Source organism: Coturnix japonica, chromosome 4 (assembly GCF_054131305.1).
Source record: "Coturnix japonica strain WE chromosome 4, WE-NBRP24, whole genome shotgun sequence".
Taxonomy (NCBI): Eukaryota; Metazoa; Chordata; class Aves; order Galliformes; family Phasianidae; genus Coturnix; species Coturnix japonica.
This window is the reverse complement of record NC_140666.1, coordinates 27,848,631-27,869,147: the sequence shown is the minus strand read 5'-3', so window position 1 is coordinate 27,869,147 and position 20,517 is coordinate 27,848,631. Positions and strand designations below refer to the sequence as shown.

Sequence of the window (20,517 nt, the reverse complement as noted above, 5' to 3'; positions counted from 1 at the left end):
AGTGAAAGGAAGACAAACACAGTATTGCAAATATGGAATGACTGCTTAATTCAGAGATTTTGAGTTCCTTTTCTCCTGTGGTACACAGTGAAAATCTGTACTTCAAACCTTAGCAGACTTGTTAACAGAGAGACTCTATGCTTTCAAAAACACCAGCAGAGCCAACTGGTTATAGTTACAGAGCTGTAGTTCTGAAACATCTGTAGAAATGATTGTCAAGCCTGAACATAACACAAGACCCCTTTCATGCTCTACTCACATCATGGTTATGTTTGAAGGGACCAAAGGGACAGCACGAAGTTTGGCCTCATCACAGGAGACCTCCAGCCCTCGGCACACACATTCTGCTGGTACAGCACCGACCACTGCAGGAAGGCATGGAAGTGGTTGTGGTGGAAGGTTGGATGTGCGTTATGATGGGATGCAGAGGAAAGAAATACAGTATAAAAGAACACTGAAGCTCAAAGACAGATCTACCAGCCTGTGTCAAATGGAATTTAAATTAACAAATACTATAGTTTTACACCATTCATATAAATCTAAGAATACCCTAATAATAAACACAAAGGGACATTAAAAAAAATATTTCAACTCCCAGACACAGAGAAAGAGCTTTTACAACAGAGCTATAGGCTTGATACAAGAAGAGGGCATGCAATCTTTTTTTTTTTTTTTTCTCCAGATTTTTGTGACATTTTAGATTATTTGTTTCTTTCACGTTTACCAGAATGAACAAAGTTCCATCTCCGTGCTTAATCTTAGTGCTCATAGTAGACAGCTTCAGAAAATCCGCATGAATGGACAAATGACTGTAGGTGTAACAGGGAGTGGAGTTCAAGAAATATTTGTTGAGCAAATAAGTGAATTTGAAGGAATGTTGCCTTCATTTCACTCTGAAAAATGTGCCTTTCACAATCTTTTCAGCTGTATTCATGTATTCAATTAAACATTTACATTGCCATCCTAATTGGCAAACATTTAGCACTCCTCTAATAGAAAATGAGTCACCCCTATTGCAACTGAAATTAGCTTAAATGCACTTGTACACTGAGACATTAATTCTATTTTACTACAAATGAAACTGCAGTACATTTCTACTTCTGATGAGCACATTTGCTAACTATTTATTATTGACAACTCCTGGAAATAACAACTTACTGCACTCTGGGGTCTTGATCTGAAGTGCGTACAGAGATTTCATTTTGTCGTATTCGCTCTTTGCATAATGTTTGTCAAACTGTTGAGACCATCCATTGTTGTCTTCTAACAAAAACAAGCAAACAAAAACATCAAGCAGCTCTCACATCAGAATAATACCTTCACTAAATTCAGCAGCATCCATTTTTTGCTTTGTTCTTTGTTTCAATAACGTGATTTTTTCTAGAAGATTTCATAGAACAGCAAATGACCTTGTTTAAATATATCTTTGTCATTACTTCTGTGTGCTGAGTTTTGAGGTTGCTCAGTAGGAATATCTTCTGATACTTGAAGCAACTCAATTAGAAACATCATTTTGTAATGATAACTGCTGTCAAAAACATTTACACGACATCCCCAAGGATGGCTCTGATGATTTTAATATTGCTCTCTTAGTTGCATTTATCTAATACACTAATTACTGCTTCCTTCATTTTGCATGGTAACAGTATAGTTATACCAGTTATATACCGTTCCTCATAGACATTTTCCCATTACTTTTTATAATGTTCAAGCAAGAACTTTTGTCTCAAAAAATAGGTAGGGAGAAGTGAAATGTGTTAAATTTTTTGTAAATTCTCCCATTCTGAAGTGGTATTTTACTCCTCATATCACATTACAATGCATTTTCCTCAGCTATGCAGGGAAATTACCTCACAAGCATCTCCTTAAAGCTCGCTGCAGAGTGTCAGCAGATGGAGCTCTTCTGAGAGATGCTTAAGCTGAAAAGCTGCACCGTGCATTCTAATTAACAGATATTTTAAATGAGTAGGAAATTCAGGCAAACTATCTTTAATCTTAATTTAAACAAATGAATATTTGTTACGCTTAAATTGAAAAGATTTGATTCAATAAGAAATCTCTGTCTCCAGGAACTGCTTTATAAAGAGGAAAAAAAAAGACTTGACTTGAAAATACCACACAAGAGTGACAGTTTAAAATACTACCTGCAAGATTGACAGTTTACCACCCAGAGAAGGCACTTTTTTCATTAACTTCCTTGAGAGCACCTGGTGTCTGCTGAAGCATTAGCAGTTTTGCCAGGTTGGATCACTAAGCTGATTATCAGAAGCAGCTTAATTCATTTTGGACAAAACAAAGGGAGACTAAACCTGCAGAAAGATTGCTCTGCTTGTTTTAAATACTCAGCAGCAGTTTAGTTTTAGGACTGCATTACAAACCTCAAATATGTAATCCATAATCGATGATATGAGGAAAACAGATCCTTTATCAAGCAGCAAGTGATTATAGACCTCCTGTCCTGCAGTTAGAGCTGTAATGGACTTGCCCCTATCACCATTTCTGTGTGGTTTTGGGTTTGTTTTTTTTTTTGCTTTTTGTTTTAATTTTAAAAAGGATTTCACTCTTCCATTCGCAAAACTGGATCGAGCAACTGGGTGGCTGGTGGAACTAGTAGTAATAGCACATATACAGTGGAGGTAAGATTTAAGAGGAATCTTTCACTGAGGATTGTGAAATAGAGATTTTTGAACGTGTATTAAAACTGAGTTTATTCTCAGAATATAATCTTGGCAAATAAATACTTTGCAGCCAAGAATACAGCCTCAAAACATGGAACTTCTAATCCACAATTAGAGTCTGCTTGGACAGCTAGCTGAATTTATAGTTGAAAGCCATAAATTCTAGTCCTCTTGTAAGCTGATAGACATTTAAGGCATCATTTCTTTTTTGTCTGTACTTCTCTGCTTCTGATGCTAAAGGGTGGATGGATAAAATCTGATTCCACTTTTCAGTATTTTTTTAAATGCTTTTGCCATGTGACAAAGCATTTCCAAAAGGTGACCACCGCAGTTCATATTTGCAGAGAAAAAGCACGAGCAGAGCCTCCTACTCTAAAAGGAATGAGGGAGCAGTTCACTATGAAGTGGAAGTTCACCAGTGGTTCCAAGGAAGTCAAGAGACAGCTGTGTATTTTTGAGTGGTCGTAAAAGAGAAAAGGGAAAAAAAAAAAAAAGAGAAAAACGAAGACTGATTATTTTGTACTGGAACCATTCCGGCTGTCTAGAGTGTATAAGTTCATTAAAAAAAAGAAAAAGAGCATTTTTTTCCCCATGTCTTTGTTGTGTTTTTTTTTTTTTTGACATTGAAAAATATTTGGTTTGGGCCAAGTTTTGTGCTAAGTGTGGAACAGTCCTTATTTTATGTGAATTGTTTTGTCAAATCCCAGATGAATGCATTGTATGAATAACTATTTTGTACAACCATTCAGTGGAACACCAAATGCCAGAACTCTAAAACACGTTGTAATTATTTAGGGTTTATATGGTAGGTTTGTGACCTGTTTACTACTGTTGAGATGAGGTTCTCCAAACTGTTTAAGAAATGACTGGTAATAGTACTGGTCTTGAAATTCAAAATCTGTCCTTTGAGGGAATACAGCTCAGATGAAAAGTTACTTTTTCCTGAGCCAGTTCTAAAATAGTTTATGTTGGCTGTACATCAGTAAGAAGGAGATCTGAGAAAACAGGGCGTAAGTGAATATTCCCCTGTGTGGGAGAAATGAACTAAATAATTGTAAGCTGGACTTATTTGAAGGCAGATTAACATGCTGTTCTTTCCTAGAGGTTGTCAATTACCATTTCTGATGGGAATGAGAACGAGTATGCTAATCTTGTCAAATAATCATTTCAATGACAAATCCAAGAAAAATATCTGCTTTGCTCATTAAAAATATAACTCACATATAATATATATAATATAATATACATATATGCATATATAATATATATATAATTTACAGACCTTATAAAAGCAACACTTTCTATAAAACTTTCTCGTTCCCTCAACTATGTGTTCTCAGGTTTTTATGCAGAGAAATGATATCAGTGAATTGCACAAACACTGCTGCATTCTAAAGAGACACTGGGACACTCGATGTTGCGTTTGCTGTGGATGGGCATAATTCGTGGAAGTATTTATTCAAATATATTTTCTCTCACTGTAAGAAATGACTTCAGGATTTTCACAAAAATACCTTTTAGTACAAAAAGGAAAATCTGTATTCTCTTAGCAATAATATAGGAGCAAGTCTTACTAAAACATTCACATAATTGCCCTTTTCCAGTATGAGGATATGCTGATACATTCCAATAACTTATGGCAAGTCCAAACCCACACTGAGATTTTACAGAGAGAAGTCTTGCAGTGCCTGAAACATTTGATTCTGGGAGTAAATTTCTCAGCCCAGTTTGGATATCCAGGTGAAGAAAATTTGACTTACTTGTCAAAGCAAAGGCAATTTGCCCCACACCAAGATGTGTGTTACTGTACACTGACCCTTTTTCTGTATCTGCTAATGAATTTAAATATGACTATGTATATGTCATGATGTTATCTCAAAAAAACCAAACCAAACCAAAAAGCAACAAAACCCAAAAAGGCATTAAATCAATTCAAATGAAATTTACACTTTCCTGAATGAGCTAGATTTCCTGCTTACATGAGCTTATCCTTGAATTTAAGATACCCATATTAAACCACTGCAAATTTAAGGAGATAAGCAGGCTCCAGTTTCCAAAAGATAAATATCTTCCCAATATCTGCCACATTATGAACACATGCTGCTGAATTCCAAGTGTTTCCTTTTCACTTTATAAAGAGAATTTATAGGCTAGGACTCAAAGCTGAGTGTTGTCTCACCTGTTTAAATCTCACATTTTAAGCATTATGTCAATAAACTGCATGCCATGAAAACACTAGACTAAGTATAAATATCATTCATTATCTGAAAAACAGAATTGTCAGACTTGTCTGCAATATGCTGAGGCAAAACCAAGAACGTCATATTCTCTGAAGTTTCCCATTTCTTAAAGAGCAATCTTGTAGTATTAAAGCATGCATCTTTCAGACATCCCACAGAAATTTAGTTTTCTGCTATGGAAATCTGAAATATGATTTAATAAATCTACAAACTGCAGTAAAACTCTCTAATTTTGTAGATCTTCTGAGAAACACATGAGGGAAAACAATGACAATTATACAGAATTTCATTACTTTCATCCTGTCAAATTGTATAGGCCCTTTTATAAAAGGGGTAATAATTCTTGGTGTCAGGCCAGCCTGATGGCATGGCACACAGTAACAGGTGAGGCCATTGCTTGTAAATGGAAATAGGTGCAAGAGTTTACTGCCTCAGTTCTTTCAGTAATTCACATTCGTGATTTCCATTGTATACCCAGCTTAGGAGCTAGAGAGACCGTAACAAACATCTATACATGAACACTAAATATGGGGAACTAAACGCTGCCTTTTGTTCTGAGACCTCTTAGGGCTGGGAGCAATACAATGGTAAGTGCGCTTAGCCAGCGAAGAAGCCCTCTGGAGAGTCAGAAACATCTTAAATTAAATCTGCATGCCTGTTCTTGCTTCACTGGACTGGAAAAACGCAGCTATGACACTGTGATTAAAAAACAAATGCACGCACACTACAATCGCTACCTAACTGCCAAAAAACAGCTTTGCAGAACTATCAGCAAAACTTTCCTGAAGCCAAATTTCTGAACACCGAGGAAACCTGTGCTCTCAAAATAGCTGGGGTAACTTAATTCCATTAAGTAGCGCATAATTAAAGATTCTGCTAGGGAAAAAAAAATGATAAAACACCTTAGCAACATGTTCTTTCTATCCCCATTTCATTATTTCTACTAAGTGGAGTTATAGTCAAATACATAACAGTAATTTTTCTAATGGCTTAGTCACAACACAAAAATCCAGCCTACAGAAATGCAAGTAATTAGGCACAACACATGCAGATTTTTGCTTTGAAATGAATATGAATGAGCAAGTGTTTTATTTATTTAGTCCATTTTTGTACTCTAAACATATTTTTTACTCTACTCCTGATACTTGCAATCTGCAGACTTAGTGGTTGTATTCTACTATAACAAATGAAGAATCCATTTCAATAACCAGCTTCAAGACTGAGTTATAAGAACTATTCAGTAGTGTGAAACAACACACTAATTTTGAGCAGAGTGTAAGGCATAACCACTCCATTCCAAATTAAGTGTAGGAGAAGAATTAAGGCATTTATTTGTGATATTTATTTGTGTATCATGAACTACATGCGAGGACACATTTTCTGTTTCCTGCTTCCACTACAGGTTGAAGGTCACAATCTAGAATTCACCTCATTGAGAGAAAATAAGTAAATAAATAAACCACTGCTAGCACAGTGTTTCTAAAAATCATATCCAGTGCTATTTAGAAATGCCAACACACGAGTTACAAATGCACTTTGAAACATCCGAGCTTTTCATCAGTTTCCTAATTTAGGTAAGTTATGAATCTTTGCTCTCTCAAGCCAGTGGGAACCTTTCCACTGATGTTCGTGGAGTCAATCCAGATTAGCCCTCACCTGGCACACCTGCCTTCATAAAATGTATTGTGATCAAAGCCCAGGAGGTATGACTGAAGGTTTTATGTTGGTCTTATTGTTTGCATTTCTAAACTAGAACACAACATCATAAATCCAACTAAATAGATTTAGGTTGCATGCCAGTGTACTATTACGAAGCCCTAAGTGAAGTTAGGAAAAAGTACTAGATCTGAAGGCAGAAGGATTATTTACAAAGAAGTGAGTGCACCAGTACTTTAAATCCAAGAGATTTTTCAGCGGCTGTAACAGACAGACAATTCTAAATGTAACAAAGACAAACCAGTAGGGCTTCATCTTAGACTTTAAGAAATAGCATAATGTGCTTTCAAATTGCCCAGGTAAAGCAGAGTGTTCGCAGGAAGCAGAAAAGCTCAGCACCTGATTCTGTATTTCTCCATGTACAGTTTTGCACCAAACTGAACTTGAGAGCAGGTGGCTGGTTTTGGAGCAAAAAACTGAGCTAAGCTGCCCTGCTCTTTGCTGGAAGACTTTCCATCATATGCCATTTGCTGCAATCATATCAGCAAAAACAACTATTTCACTCATATATGAGTAATAAAAATATTTATCCAAGAAAGCTGACGTTTATCTAGGACAGAAGTTTGCTGATTCAGCCTTCTTAAGTAGATAGCATAATGATGAACAATGAAGTTTCTAAATCAAATCAAGGAGCAGATTAAGGAGAAAAATATGTCTAAAGATACTCAGAGTTGATGATCTGAAAAATATCCATTGATAGTTTCTGGCAACTTTACTGCTTTCTGTCCAAAGTTGTTAAGTACATTTGTGGTATGATCTAACTTTTCTATGCTTTTGCAATTTGTCACATCAGAATTTGCTCATATAAGCAAATGATAATAAAACACAGGTGGACTTGGTGAAAAGCTACATCACAAATATTGTCCTGTTCTTTTTTGTTTTGAATTCAACAGCTGCTGCTTTTGTCTAGTGTTGCTGGTTTTAGTTCTGTTTTGTTTATCACTGCTTATCGCTGTCAAGCCAGAGATTTCAAAATGCTTCTCAGCATGAGTATGCACTTGGCATACCATACTATTTGGCTTCAAAGGGCTTTGCACAGAGCTAGGTTAGAGTACTTAGTAGTAATACTGTAGTATCAAAGTCTTCAAAGTGAGAAGTAACTTTTTACTCTACTTGCTTCATAGACAATTCCCATATTATATATATATTTTTAGCCATACATGGCTAAAATTTGAAGGTTAGGCTGAAGCCATTATGATTGAAATCGAACATTTCCTCAGAGGGACAATCTAACTCAAGCTGTTTTGCCTTAAATTAGGCTTGGGCACAGAAGGATGCTGGAATTGTTACCTATGTTACTGTTATGTTAACATAGATAAAAAAAATAGTTCCAAGAGAAACATGATTTAGGCTAAGCTGGTAAACATCACACTTGGTTGCTTTATGAAGAACTCAGGATTTCACAAGGATGAGCACAGGGCAGGAGAGCAGGGAAAAATTTACTGCCATACTTAACCTTAAAAAGGAAAGTTCCTCAAAGCCGCAAGCATTTATGACAAATGATAAAACTTTACATAAATCATTTTTGTTTAAAAATATTGTATTTATGGAAAATTTGCAGAGCCACCCGCTACTTGATGGACAATGTTTTCATGTTCATAAGGTAAGACTGTATTTTCCATGCACATTTAAGGTTATCTAATGCTAGTTTGAAAAGAACCTGTCATCACTCAGGGCTTGATAAATTGCTGCTCTCTTTCTCTTATAGCAGTTTACTATACTGCCTCAAGCTCTTCCCAACAGGATATCACACACTACTCTATTGGTTGAAAACCCAGCTGGGCGAAAAAGGCATGAGAATTTTCAAACATGAGCAGCTTCATTCCATGTAACACACTGGCTACGGATATCCTCTCTCCAGAAGGGTTGTGAAGTGGAAGAAATGTTGAAGCTTAACTGCCAAACAGAACAGCCTCACCCTGAGGATAAGAACTGCAACGGATATCTCAGATCTAAATATTAACCTAATTTCAGGCTGCATCTCTTAGTTTTTAATTTACTATTCAGATAGAAAGCTCAGTGGAAAGAGAAAGCAGATGTGAAGGAGGCCCCACAAAGCAAATAATTACGTGCACAGATTTAACAGAAAATGCTATTACTGATCATCAGAAGACAACTACCAGTGAGTGAAGAACCCTTTTAATTTCAATTAATTGTAATCATATTTTACTGCTATAGGGCATGCAGTGTGTGAAAGAGAAGAAACACTGCAAATCATCTCAAAGAGTGTGACATGAGTATCATCATATGAATAAACTGGTAAAGTACACACTCAAGAAAAGAGGAAAGGGACAGAATTACCAGAAAATACTTGGAATATTCAGTTAAATCTCTGATGATTTCTGACCTACATCTATAAAATATTGTGGTATGCATACAGGGGGGCACAGAATAAAGATGTCTAGGTACAGAGGAACATCCAAGAGGCCAAGGGACTGAGACACACGCTCTCAGTAGCCCAATAAACCTGCAGAGTGTGTTAATGAGGACCATTAGTAATGGGGTCCAGACACCAGCCTTCTTCTGATTGACTAATGTCAGTGTTTTCAGACTCCTGCTATGTTGGTCTCTCTTGCACTAATGCATGGAGAGGAAACACTTCGTTCATCTTTTATTTCCAGCCTACCATAAGGTCATATGAGATCTAAATATAGGTTAGTACATCATATGATAAGCATCAAACAAATTTTGAAAAGGAATAATCCAGCAAGTTAGCAGGTAGACAGATTTTATGCTGTGCTGCTTATTAACCACACTGCATGTGGAATTTCAGGATTCCTACTTAAGTAATCTGCAAGACCAGAATACCCAGACAGCTTCTGCATCACACCGTAATTGACAACCACAGAAGAAAAATCTAGGCCTTTTTGTTGTAATATCATTTAAAGGTTTTTTACAAAGCAACTCTCTCTGCATATCTAAGAGATAATTACTTCTCTGGTTGTTTAATTCTATGACATTTCTTAAAAATGCTATTTTGGTAATCAGTTTCTATTAATCCTCCCCGCATCTAGCAGTTACTATTGAACAGTTGGACCTTGGGTTGCCCTATGTTCAGAGTACCACTTTTTTTCCAAACAATTTCACCCAATTTTTGCAGTGGCATTATTATGATCTTCAAAAGTTGTCTTCATTGATATCATCAAAGAAAGGACTACTGTTTGCGATAAACTATTTTTGCTTCACATCTCTTTTCCTTATAAGACTGGTTTAAAATAAATGCAAGCCTTTTTCATATTTTTATGTAGGCTTAAGATAGGGCTTTGTCATTACTGCAGACATAATTGGTGGAGCAGTTGTTCTAGCTATCTGTACCTGGGAATCATGTACCTAATATTTCTGAATTCCTTTTAGAGCCCATGCTATTTTTTCCTGTTCCCACCACATGTGCTAGCTTGAATATTGTAGACTTACCACCTGAGAAGTCTTATTCAAATTTATGCAAGATAGAAGAGTGCAAGAATTTAGAAGTTAAGTTACTTAATTAGAGTACCTTGTGGATAAGATTAAAAGCTCCTGTAGTGCTGCACAAAACAATTACTTCAGTGAAATAATTTTGAATTACTTTTCCGTAACCAGGAGCAGTGACTTCAACTGAAAACTCTAAATTAAGAAAAAGGGTATAATAAACTAGCTACAGTAGTAGTAGTACATAAATGCAGCCACACTGAAGCGGTCCTGGGAAACCGCAGCATAAAGAAATAGCTGGATGGCATCCTTGTCTTGAGAAATAATTGGTGACACTTTCTTTCTTTGATTTCAAGAAAGATGAATGGTTGGAAAAAAAATCTATCCAACAGTGATTTCCACACATACTTAAGTGTAGGAATGTTACAGAAATCCCAACAGAACATTTCAAGTTCGCAGGCAATGTAATTACTCTTCTTTTAGTCAAACAATAATATTTGACTTATATATAAATTTTAGAGCTGTATATGACCACAATGCATTATACAAGGTTTGCAGTTTGAGAACACCAGGTTAAGATGCAAGAAAAAAACCCTAATTTTTCAGAGTACTGATACAACAACTCATCGTCTTTATAATTTAGGCTTTCAGAAATGGTCTCATTGTTGAATTATTGTACTTGGAAATGGATTCTATATTACAGCTGAATTTCTTTGCAGGCGCTGTTGTCCTGTATATCCTGTTACAAAACTGTGTGTGTCTGAATCCCTACTTGATCAGTGGGTACACTTTTAGCAAGTCCTTGCACAACGGACTTTCCGGGACTTTACAGAAATGGAACAGGCATCAACTATTTAAGAGGCAACTTATACACAGAAGAACAATAGAACAAGAGTCAATTTTGTTCAAGATTTAAATCTTGGCAAAGAAAATTATGTTTATGGTGGAAGAAGGTGATATAAATCTAGAAGGCTGCACAGGTCTTTTAAATGGGATTAGAGCCAAAAGTAATTTTCACGTGGAGTAGTACGCTAGAACTTCATAGGCAGAGAATTAAGATACTGTATTTCTTCAGATATCTAAATTTCCAAGATCTGTCAGCCTTGCAGCTTACAGAACTCATACAAGCACGGCTTTGTTTTTTTCTCCTGTTTTAGGACATGAAAAATTTCTGACCAACTTTGAAAATTATTTTAAATAACGCTTCCCAGCCAGCTCTAGCAGTTATGTCAAGCATTGCAAACCATCAGCAATGTAAGTCCATCTTTCTCTAGCAAGGGCCTTTTCTAGTTCACACACATGTGCACATCAAAACGTCAGAATGGTATGTAAAAATGATAAAATTGGATAAGTTTCTATGATATGCAAATGTGGACCTTTCATCCCAGCAAATGGCCTGTTCAGAGACTTTGTTGGGGGTAGCCAATATCTACTACATCCTCAGCAAAACATATAACATTCTTACTGCTACTACTTTGTAACTCTCCACTTGGTGCAAACAGTGCATAGGTTTCAGTGACTGTCAGAAACAAAGAAAAGTCTTAACAACATACCACAGTTGTCTTCATCAGCATGATTCCCACAGTCATCTTCGCCATTACAGTGAAGTTGTTGGGGCAAGCACTTTGTGATATTGCCACAGGGAAAGTAGCCCAACGGGCAGGCAGCACCACCTCTGGAAATAGGATCTTCCAAAGAATCACGAATGACTAAACAGAGACAGAAGAAACATGCTTACTTCAAGATATGCTCCTAGGTATATACAGATCATTGAGATTATGCTCTCATAAATATTCATTTTCATTTTAGTGTGAATATCAAGTCATAAATACATATTAGTTCATTGGATGCGCAATTACAAGAGAATATTAAACACTCTTAACATGGCAAAAAAACCCCACATTTATATCATGAACTAATTAAAATTTGCTTTGATATAAAGCAACCAGGTAATTTCTCCCCATGCATCCTAGTAATAAGATGCAAATGCTAATCAAACAACAGAAATGACCTAAGGCCAATATTTAAAAGGATAATTTTACTTTGCACTAAAAATTAATTTACTACAGCAGTAAGCCAGATAAGCTACACAGATATGGACTATATTAATTTGTGCTGAAATTTGAGACCTAGGTGGATAAATACTTTTTATACAAAGTCAGAATTATAGACTTCTAAATGTATTCTAATTTTAAATCAATTACTGGACATAAACTGACCAAGGATCAAAGAACAATGACAGTAAGCTCAAGTCCATGACATAGCTTTGTTGAAGAATGACTAACACACAGAGGCACAGCCACAAATCCACCAGAAGAGCAGTTAACCTATTCAAAAACTTTGGAGGCATGGTTCAGAATTTATTGGTCTGAAGTTTATAGAAAACAAGATCTGTGCATATAAGTCCACAGCTTAGAAGAAATCAACTTGAAGAATGCAGGGACCTAATGGAAGAAATGAAGGAAAATGCTGATGGGGATCAGCTGGGGCAGGTGGAGGATTCAGCAACTGAATTCTACCAGTCCTCTGCTCCTCAATTTGACAACAGCTTCAGCTCCCTATGTCCCCCACATTTGCAGATGCACAATGCCTTACCAGTCTCCTCAGGGACAAGTTCTGCCATTGTCAACAGTTTTCCAGGACAAGTGCAATTGATCTACAATAAGCTGTTGTAGTAGCTTACAGAGTGATAGCTTGAATTTCCTTTCAATATCAACCTTCTTTCCATGAGAAGAAGACAGAGTTTAGAATTACACTAGAGTGCAATTAATTCCACTTCTGATATATCAAAAAGAAAGTATCTTGAGCTCACAGCTACCTGGTGCTCTTCCCACTCCTAAGTCTTCATTGAAGTGTTATTCTGCAAAGGACTGCTAATTTCATTTTTGAAATACTTTCAAATTATATCAGATAATCTTTAGAAGTAACATTTGATATAGTGGATGCTGTAATGAAAGGATAAAAGTTCTATTTTAAGTTTCATTGCTTCTTAGAAAACACAAAATACTCTGTACAATCTTCACTATATGTAAAGGGGTATTTGTTTTGTAATAGTCACAACAGTATCTGCACATGCAATTTTTTTTCAAGGTTATGGTCATAAAACAAAATATGATACTTCTATGAAGCTTTATATAGTTACAAATAGCCATGTTTTTGTACAACACCCTATTTTTTGTCTTTGTTTTTCTCCTAAACTAAGGGAGAACATAAGTGAATTAAGTGCTTCAAATCCATAGTTCTTTAAGAACTTCTGCCTGTTAAACCCTTGATAACATTTACAACTTTTATAAGCTGAAATGGAGTAGCACGAGGAAGAAATTCTGGGATCAATATCTTGTTTATTCCCATAAGCATGGAAACACCTTTGCTATCCGAAGCATCCTGCCATATATTTCAGCTAACAATCACTGCATGATTTTATGATTTTAAAAAGTGGATTGACTTTTATGCACCACGCTGTTGCTTATGTAGTAACTTAAATAGACTTTTGCTTTAGATCTCTATAGGTATATAGAGACTAACAGTACTGATGATAAAGCTGTATTTTAATCCCAGGATGAATCTGCTCATGTGAGCTAATTAATGAATATATTTTCTGTCTCAGTTCTAGACTAATTCATTGTGAAAGAGTAAAAATGGTGAAGGATTACATGATTTTATGATTTCTCCATAAATGTATTGCCTTAGTGATAGTGATTCTGAACCACTTGTTTTGTGCTACAGAGGATTACCTTGGCAAGTAAATATCTGACTGGGAAGCAAGGCATTGAAGCATCAACACTTAACAATGCCATCCTGGTCTCATCACTGAAAGCACAGGTCTTTGACCACTGACGTGTTCGCATTATTTTGTTTACACACACACAAAAAAGAGAGAAGACTGGACCACAGAGATCATATGGGACTTAATGAGTGGAAAACTTCTGGGGAAATATTTGTTCAAGTCGACAAAGGAAGATAGGAGATACGACAGTAAAACAGAATGTGAAATGCTAGACAATATTCAAATGTTTCTCTTTAGGATTAAAGAAAATAAAATAGTGTTTTCTATGTGGGAAAGAAAAAAAAAAAGCTAGTGCTACATCAACAATAACAATTTAAAAAAATCTTTGTTTTGTTTTCCTTCCATCAACCCATGTTACGTCACTGCTGCATAAGTGTGTCAATATTCAAAGACAAACCCCTTTTGTTTTGTATGTTCACATACACATCCAGCATGTGTTCTTGATTCTGTAAATCAGGATCTGTTCCTGACTATTGTGTACTTTGTGATCTCCCCCCACCAACTCAACTGCTCTCAAACTTTCAATAGAGAACAAGAACGTTGTATGCCTTTTAAGCTTGTCCAGACTTGCTGCTCTGAGACACTTATTTCCACAGCATCTGTAATCTCTGCCTTTGAGGATGCAAAAAACTCTTTTCCTACTGTTCTTTCAAATATGAGACTAATTTAACACTGCCCAAGATTTCCTTTCTTAACGGAATAACCCAAATTGGCTTGATATAAGGTATATAAGCATAAGGTAAAATCAGCTCCTCTAGGGATGCAGAAATAATGTGGAAAGGACATGTCAGCCATTCTTTAAGCTCTCATAAGAAGCATTCAAGAGAACACATCAGGGAAAGCCAAAGAACAAGATATTCCCAGTAGAGCAGAGCTTTCCTTCAAGATAAACCGATTAACAAAGCTCACTAGTCATGTGCATTCCCTTAAAAACACAAAGAAACAAACCCCAAACAAAACAAATAGACACACAAACAAACCCCCCAAAACAACAAAAATGCACAAGCTCTTGGGAACAGGCTACTAGGTTCACAAGTAGTTTTTGGGAAGCTGGATAAGAGATATGCATGAGAAGAATAAGTTGTTCATGCAGTCACATGTCGCTGTCATAAAACAAGTGAATATAATTCAGTAATGAAAACAAGACTGCGCTGATTAGACAGTGCAATTAAACTAATCAAAGCATCATGACTCACTGCTTGGTACCTGCTAGTCACATGAGTCTCAGATGTATTACTATCGGTTCAAGTAAGGGCATATCATAATGTCAAGTAAATACTGCTGTATTATCCAAAATTACAACCATATGAAGGCTCGCTGTCAGGAGTCCAAAATGACTCTTAAATACCATCAGCCAAGTAACCGAATGTTTTTCTTCACTTTGAATTAGTTATCAGTTTGAAAGTGCAGAAGTTGAGGAAAATCAATGATTTTTTAAAAATGTGAGAAGATTACAAGTTTGAAAAGATTAAGACAATCATGGTACCAAAGAATCTACCCTGTACTTACTATCATGCAAAGCTATTTTACCTGAAAAAGCCTTAGATACTCAGAGACCACTGTGAATTTGTCATATCCTAAGACTTTTTCACCTCATAACTTTTAAACTGCTGCAGTACTTCTAGACAAGGTGGCAAGTAGATTAGATCAAGAGAGGATTGCAAACTTCCTTTTGAAATACCTGTTTGGAAAAAGAATGTTTTCCTCAACTAAAACTTTCAAGTTAAAATTGATTTTGCCTGTCATTTTTGTACTAACCTCAACACTTCAAACTGACAGGAGATAAAAAAATATTTCTTTTCTGCTGAAAGATATTCGAAGGGCCTATGAACTGGCTTCCAAAAGCCCTTAGCATGATATAGAGGAGAAGAGCTCATGGGACTGTAACCTTTATTTTCAAAGGCAAATAATTAGAATAAGGTTATAAAACAAGTTTATAACTGAATTTTTTAGCTTAAAAAATGTGTGATTGGCAAAGAATAGTAATGACGAGTGGCTGATGAGATGTAATCCAAAGCATTTAAATCACTGTAATCACTGCAGGAAAAAAGATAATTGTGCAAAAACAATAGCTGTTTTTCTGTCTTTTAAATGAACCGTTATCTGAATTTGTGCATCGCAATGATACCTAGAAGTAAATGATACTTAGCTATTTGTTCCAAATTACTTAGCTCATTCCCATTCAAAATACTATTTTGGGGCAAATAAAGAGTGGGAAGAAATTAATCCAATTTCTGTATAAGAATACAAAATTAACTTTTGTACACTTTCTATTTAACTTGCTGCAGATTTCTTATGGAAATTGCGGAAATACCTTCAGCAGCTAATTTTAAAAAGGCTCTAATAAAGTTGATTAAGAAAACCTTACTAGTGATTTCTGTCAATGGGAATGTCACTTTATTAACATTATAGTTAGTAACATTAAAAAAGCTGTCAATGAGTAATTACTGATAACAGATTCTGTATTCACACAAGAACAAAAAAGAAAATTTACATAATTGAACACTGTTAATATACTCATTTGGAGTAACCACCTTAGGCAGAAATTGTAGTCCAATACACTCCATATCCTAGTGGTGAAAGACATAATACTAACCCTGGAGGCATCACTGGCTTGAAAGATTCCACAACCATAAAAGATCTCCACAGGAATATTAATTCAACTGTTATCATCACCACTGCCTTTTCTGTAATCTGTTCCTCTTCTCCATTGCTAATTGTTCAACTCTGATGTCTATAATTTATTCAGAAGCTCAAATGGTTGCAACAATTTCATTTCTAATGCCCTGGACAGTTTTTACATATTGGCTGTCGCAACACTAGAATTACAGTACTCAGTTGTGAAGCACCACTTACTTGACCATATCAGCTATAATTCTTGGAACGTGTAGTACTGGAACTACAGTCATAGTTTTAAATACTGTGTAAAACATCTGCTCCCACTAAACACAATATAGAGCAGAGGATATTTGCAAAAAAGATGCATATATTTGACTGCCTATAAGGCATGCCAATCTTGGCTTGTAATTGCATATTGTATCTTTACGTTTTGGTATGCATATGAAAATGCCTTTATTCTAGGAAGTTTCCAAAGCACATAATTCGCAAATTATAGACTTCAATCTCATAAATAACTAAAGTTATTTATTAGTTATGCTGCAGATAATTCACTCTAATTAACCCAGTGATAGCACTGGAAGATCCTCTTTATCTAACTGCCAGATAATCTGCTCTGAGGCCAGAAACTGTAAGCAGAGCAATTCAGGAAGGGTACCTTGCCAGAAGATTTGGTTCTACACCTTTTATTAATTTACATTTTTGCTCCACTTACACATAACTTAGGATAAAATGATTCCAATGCACAGAAAAGAGCTTAAAAACCTACTACTGTATGAGAAAGCTTCCACATGTAGTATAAAGAATTTTGTCCGGAAACTCAAATTTTGTAAGGCACTCCCACAGGATGAACGTTCAGTGATGTCTGACAAAACGCAAATTACTGAGCAGGAACTAACCTCTTAGCTATTCTCCTTTCCATCTACTTTCTTTCCTCAAATACACAGAATTACAGTGGTGTCTGACTATTCTGTTAAAAATAAGCTCTCTCTCCATGTATTCTGACACCTTTTCAAATAGAAAAAAATATTAAGGTGAGTTTTCATTTGCTCTAGCAAATATTTTTTTGTTTTTTATAAATTGTGATTTCTCAATAAGTGTTGTCAATTTTTATCTCATGTTGTTGCAATGCCAAGTCTAAGGCTAGACATATGAAAAGCAGGGCATAGGCCAACAATGAAGGCACCAGTGTAAATGTATTGAAGAGTAATATCAGGTCAGGCAGTACCACCCCACCAGGTCCCAGAAAGGCATTAAATATCCATCAGAAAGAGGGAAAAATCTGCTGCGCTGGGGACAGATTCTTCTTCATAGTCAGCAAGGAGAAGCCTTGGGCTGGTTCTGCAAGGCCTAAAGTTAGAGGAAATTGATCACTTTTTCCTCTCCTTTTGTAATACCTCATTTATAACAGTTAATGATTGTCTGTTTATCTCAGCAATCAAATAATTTGAGATGTACTTAAGCAAGAAGATCAAGAACTGTTAGTTACTGATAAATTGGTGTTCCTTAAGCAACAACTACTCATGACCAGCACTCAGAATTTCAATACAAAGTGACAGTGATAAGGAATTACTGAGAAGGAGCTCACCTCAGACTTGCTCAGTGTAACTTGGTCAGCCATAAGCCATTGTATAGTAAGACAAAGTGAAATGCAACAAAAACATGAAATAGAAAGGCAACAAACAGGGAACTTACTGAATGGTACTCTAATTGTATGATCTCAGAATCCATTATTTATAAATGAGAACAGCAAAAAAACCAAACCAAACCAAACAAAAAAAAAAACAAAAAACAAACCAACAAAAACCCACCACTATCATTAACTACTCATACAAGCAAACAGTCTAAAACATCTTCATGTCTTGCCTAACCTCTTCAGTCACAAAAAGCAAATCTACCTACACAATTTTACCTCTTCTCTTACATAACACAGACAAACAAATCATGGTAAAACACTGTCAAGTAAGCTTTCTTTATCTAGAACTGCAGAGAGTGAAAAGAAAAAAAAAGAACAGGGAGTCTTAAAGTATTTGAAAGATGAAACCATCTGTTTTTTTCATTCCTTGCTATTTTGGTATGAGCTAAAATTATTTTAATGGTAGTTCTTACAATGGAATTAATCCAGCATAATTTAAAATGAAGCTCTGAAGCATACTTAAGACTAATTTTGTAACAATAAAACCATACAGCTTCTTGGAGTGCCTGAGTCAGGATTATCTGATGATTTTCGTTTATTCACATACTTTTGTCACTAATAACCATCCATAACTACTAGAAATTCAAATTTTAGATTGAACCCTTAAGTTCAGATTCAAGTTTGCTTTGCTCTATAAATCTATGAGATTCCTTCATCTCAAAGTATTATAAAATTCAATTCTATTTTCACCCTCTTGTGAAGAAAAAACAATTTGAAAATATTTTAGGGAATTCACCTTTAATGAGTTAGTGGGACTACTTTGGGATTATTCTTGGATTCCAGCCCATGAATACTTAGTTCAACCTAACATAAATTAATAAATAAATGAATCACAAAATGTCTGCTATATTTGGTATGAGTCTACATCATTTACCACTATAAATGACAACACTTCAGTTAGAGCACTATAAATCAGAATTGATCTCAAACTCATTTTTGTCAATTGACAAAAATGTCAATTTTTGACATTAAGGGAATACCGTTAGCTAGTTGTACAGAGGCAACAGATAACTTATTTCTTCTTTTACACTTTATGTAAAAATGCATGTGCTGATTAAGATTTACAGATTTCAAGATTAACTTTCATATAATTTAAAATCAATAATGCACATAAAGAAATGCTGCATTGGCAGCATGTAGGTGAGAGCTACTTGGATATTAATTGCTTGGAGTGGAGACAGGAGAAATAATGAGACACTGTACTCAGAAGCCTGTCTCTGTTTTAGATGCAGTTTAGATGCATAGCCTACTGACACAGCCTCCACAGTACCTACCTCCTCCTCTCCCTCTTGACCCCATTCCAGCTAAACCCGCATGTTATGATGCCCTTTCCCGACACTCAATGCTTCTGCATTGTCAACAGCAAAGAAAGCAAGCTCTGTGAAGTAGTATAAGCTAGAGCAGAACTATCACGATTCATCCCTAGCATGGTACATGAGGCAAAGCTAGAGGAGGAGAGCCTTGTTCTGGCTGCGCCCTATTGTACCACCCCAATCCCCCAACACCTTCCTGCCAGGTCTCCAGACACCTGATCACCATACTGGAGCGTGGCAGTAAGAAAGGTTCCTGCAGAAAGGCAGCCCTGGTCTGCCTTTTGTAGCACACCAGCACAATAGATATGTCCTGCCACGAGGAAAAGTGCTAAGAAGAGAATTAGAGCACAGCTTTTGCCAAAGGTTCTGTATAGCTAAATGTTTTGATGGGCATTTCAAATAATAGGTAGCAGGATAAAAAGGAATAATTACCATCTAAAATCCATGTCTCTGTATACAAGACTACTTATATAGTCTATCATTTTAAGGACACTACCACGTAATTTATTATATTGTTATTTTCATCTGGAAAATGTTAAGTGCCTATTACCTATATAATATAGAGAATATTGTTGGACATGTATGGAGAGTAAATGCTGAAATCCCAATCCTAAAATGCTGTATGTTTATTATGATACATTATTTCAATCAAGAGATAATTTCTCAGTGTTGTGTTTTTGTTTTACTAGATATCTGTCTGTCCACATTTTAGTTTTATAGATTGAATATAACAGCTGTATCCAGAACAGTGTATTTTTAATTTAGGAGATCACATTCCAGTACTTAAAACGGCTGTTGACATGACTGATTAGTAAAATCAAAACCTTTTAAAACTTTTTAAAATATTCAAATATCTCTCTTAAATTCTGCAGATCCATAGATATAGAGAGTTATTTCACTGGGCAAGAAACCTATCTGACTAGAAAACGATATGAAAGCAGTGGTGAATACGTAAATAAAAGATTTAAAACAAAGAAAAGCTTTATACATATAACAGTGATTAAAAGTCTAGATACACTTGCTAGAAAAATTATCAGAATTTAATAAAAAGATATATATATAT

General features: G+C 35.6%; 1 protein-coding gene across 4 annotated transcripts in view; it reads right to left on the bottom strand.

Annotated features, from left to right (window-relative positions):
- The window catches only part of RXFP1 (relaxin family peptide receptor 1), a 42,389-nt gene that overhangs the window by 14,567 nt on the left and 7,305 nt on the right, over window positions 1–20,517 (bottom strand). For 3 of the 4 annotated variants that reach the window (XR_014945728.1, XM_015860873.3, XM_015860876.3), the window contains exons 2-4: window positions 11,596–11,751; window positions 1,159–1,263; window positions 260–365 (exon numbers count right to left, since the gene is read on the bottom strand). Coding sequence is in view for 3 of the 4 variants with exons in the window: in XM_015860873.3 (XP_015716359.1) it covers window positions 260–365; window positions 1,159–1,263; window positions 11,596–11,751 (367 nt within the window). In the remaining variant the exon portion in view is untranslated. The remainder of the gene's footprint in view (window positions 1–259; window positions 366–1,158; window positions 1,264–11,595; window positions 11,752–20,517) is intronic. The other variant, XM_015860875.3, reaches the window with a different exon arrangement.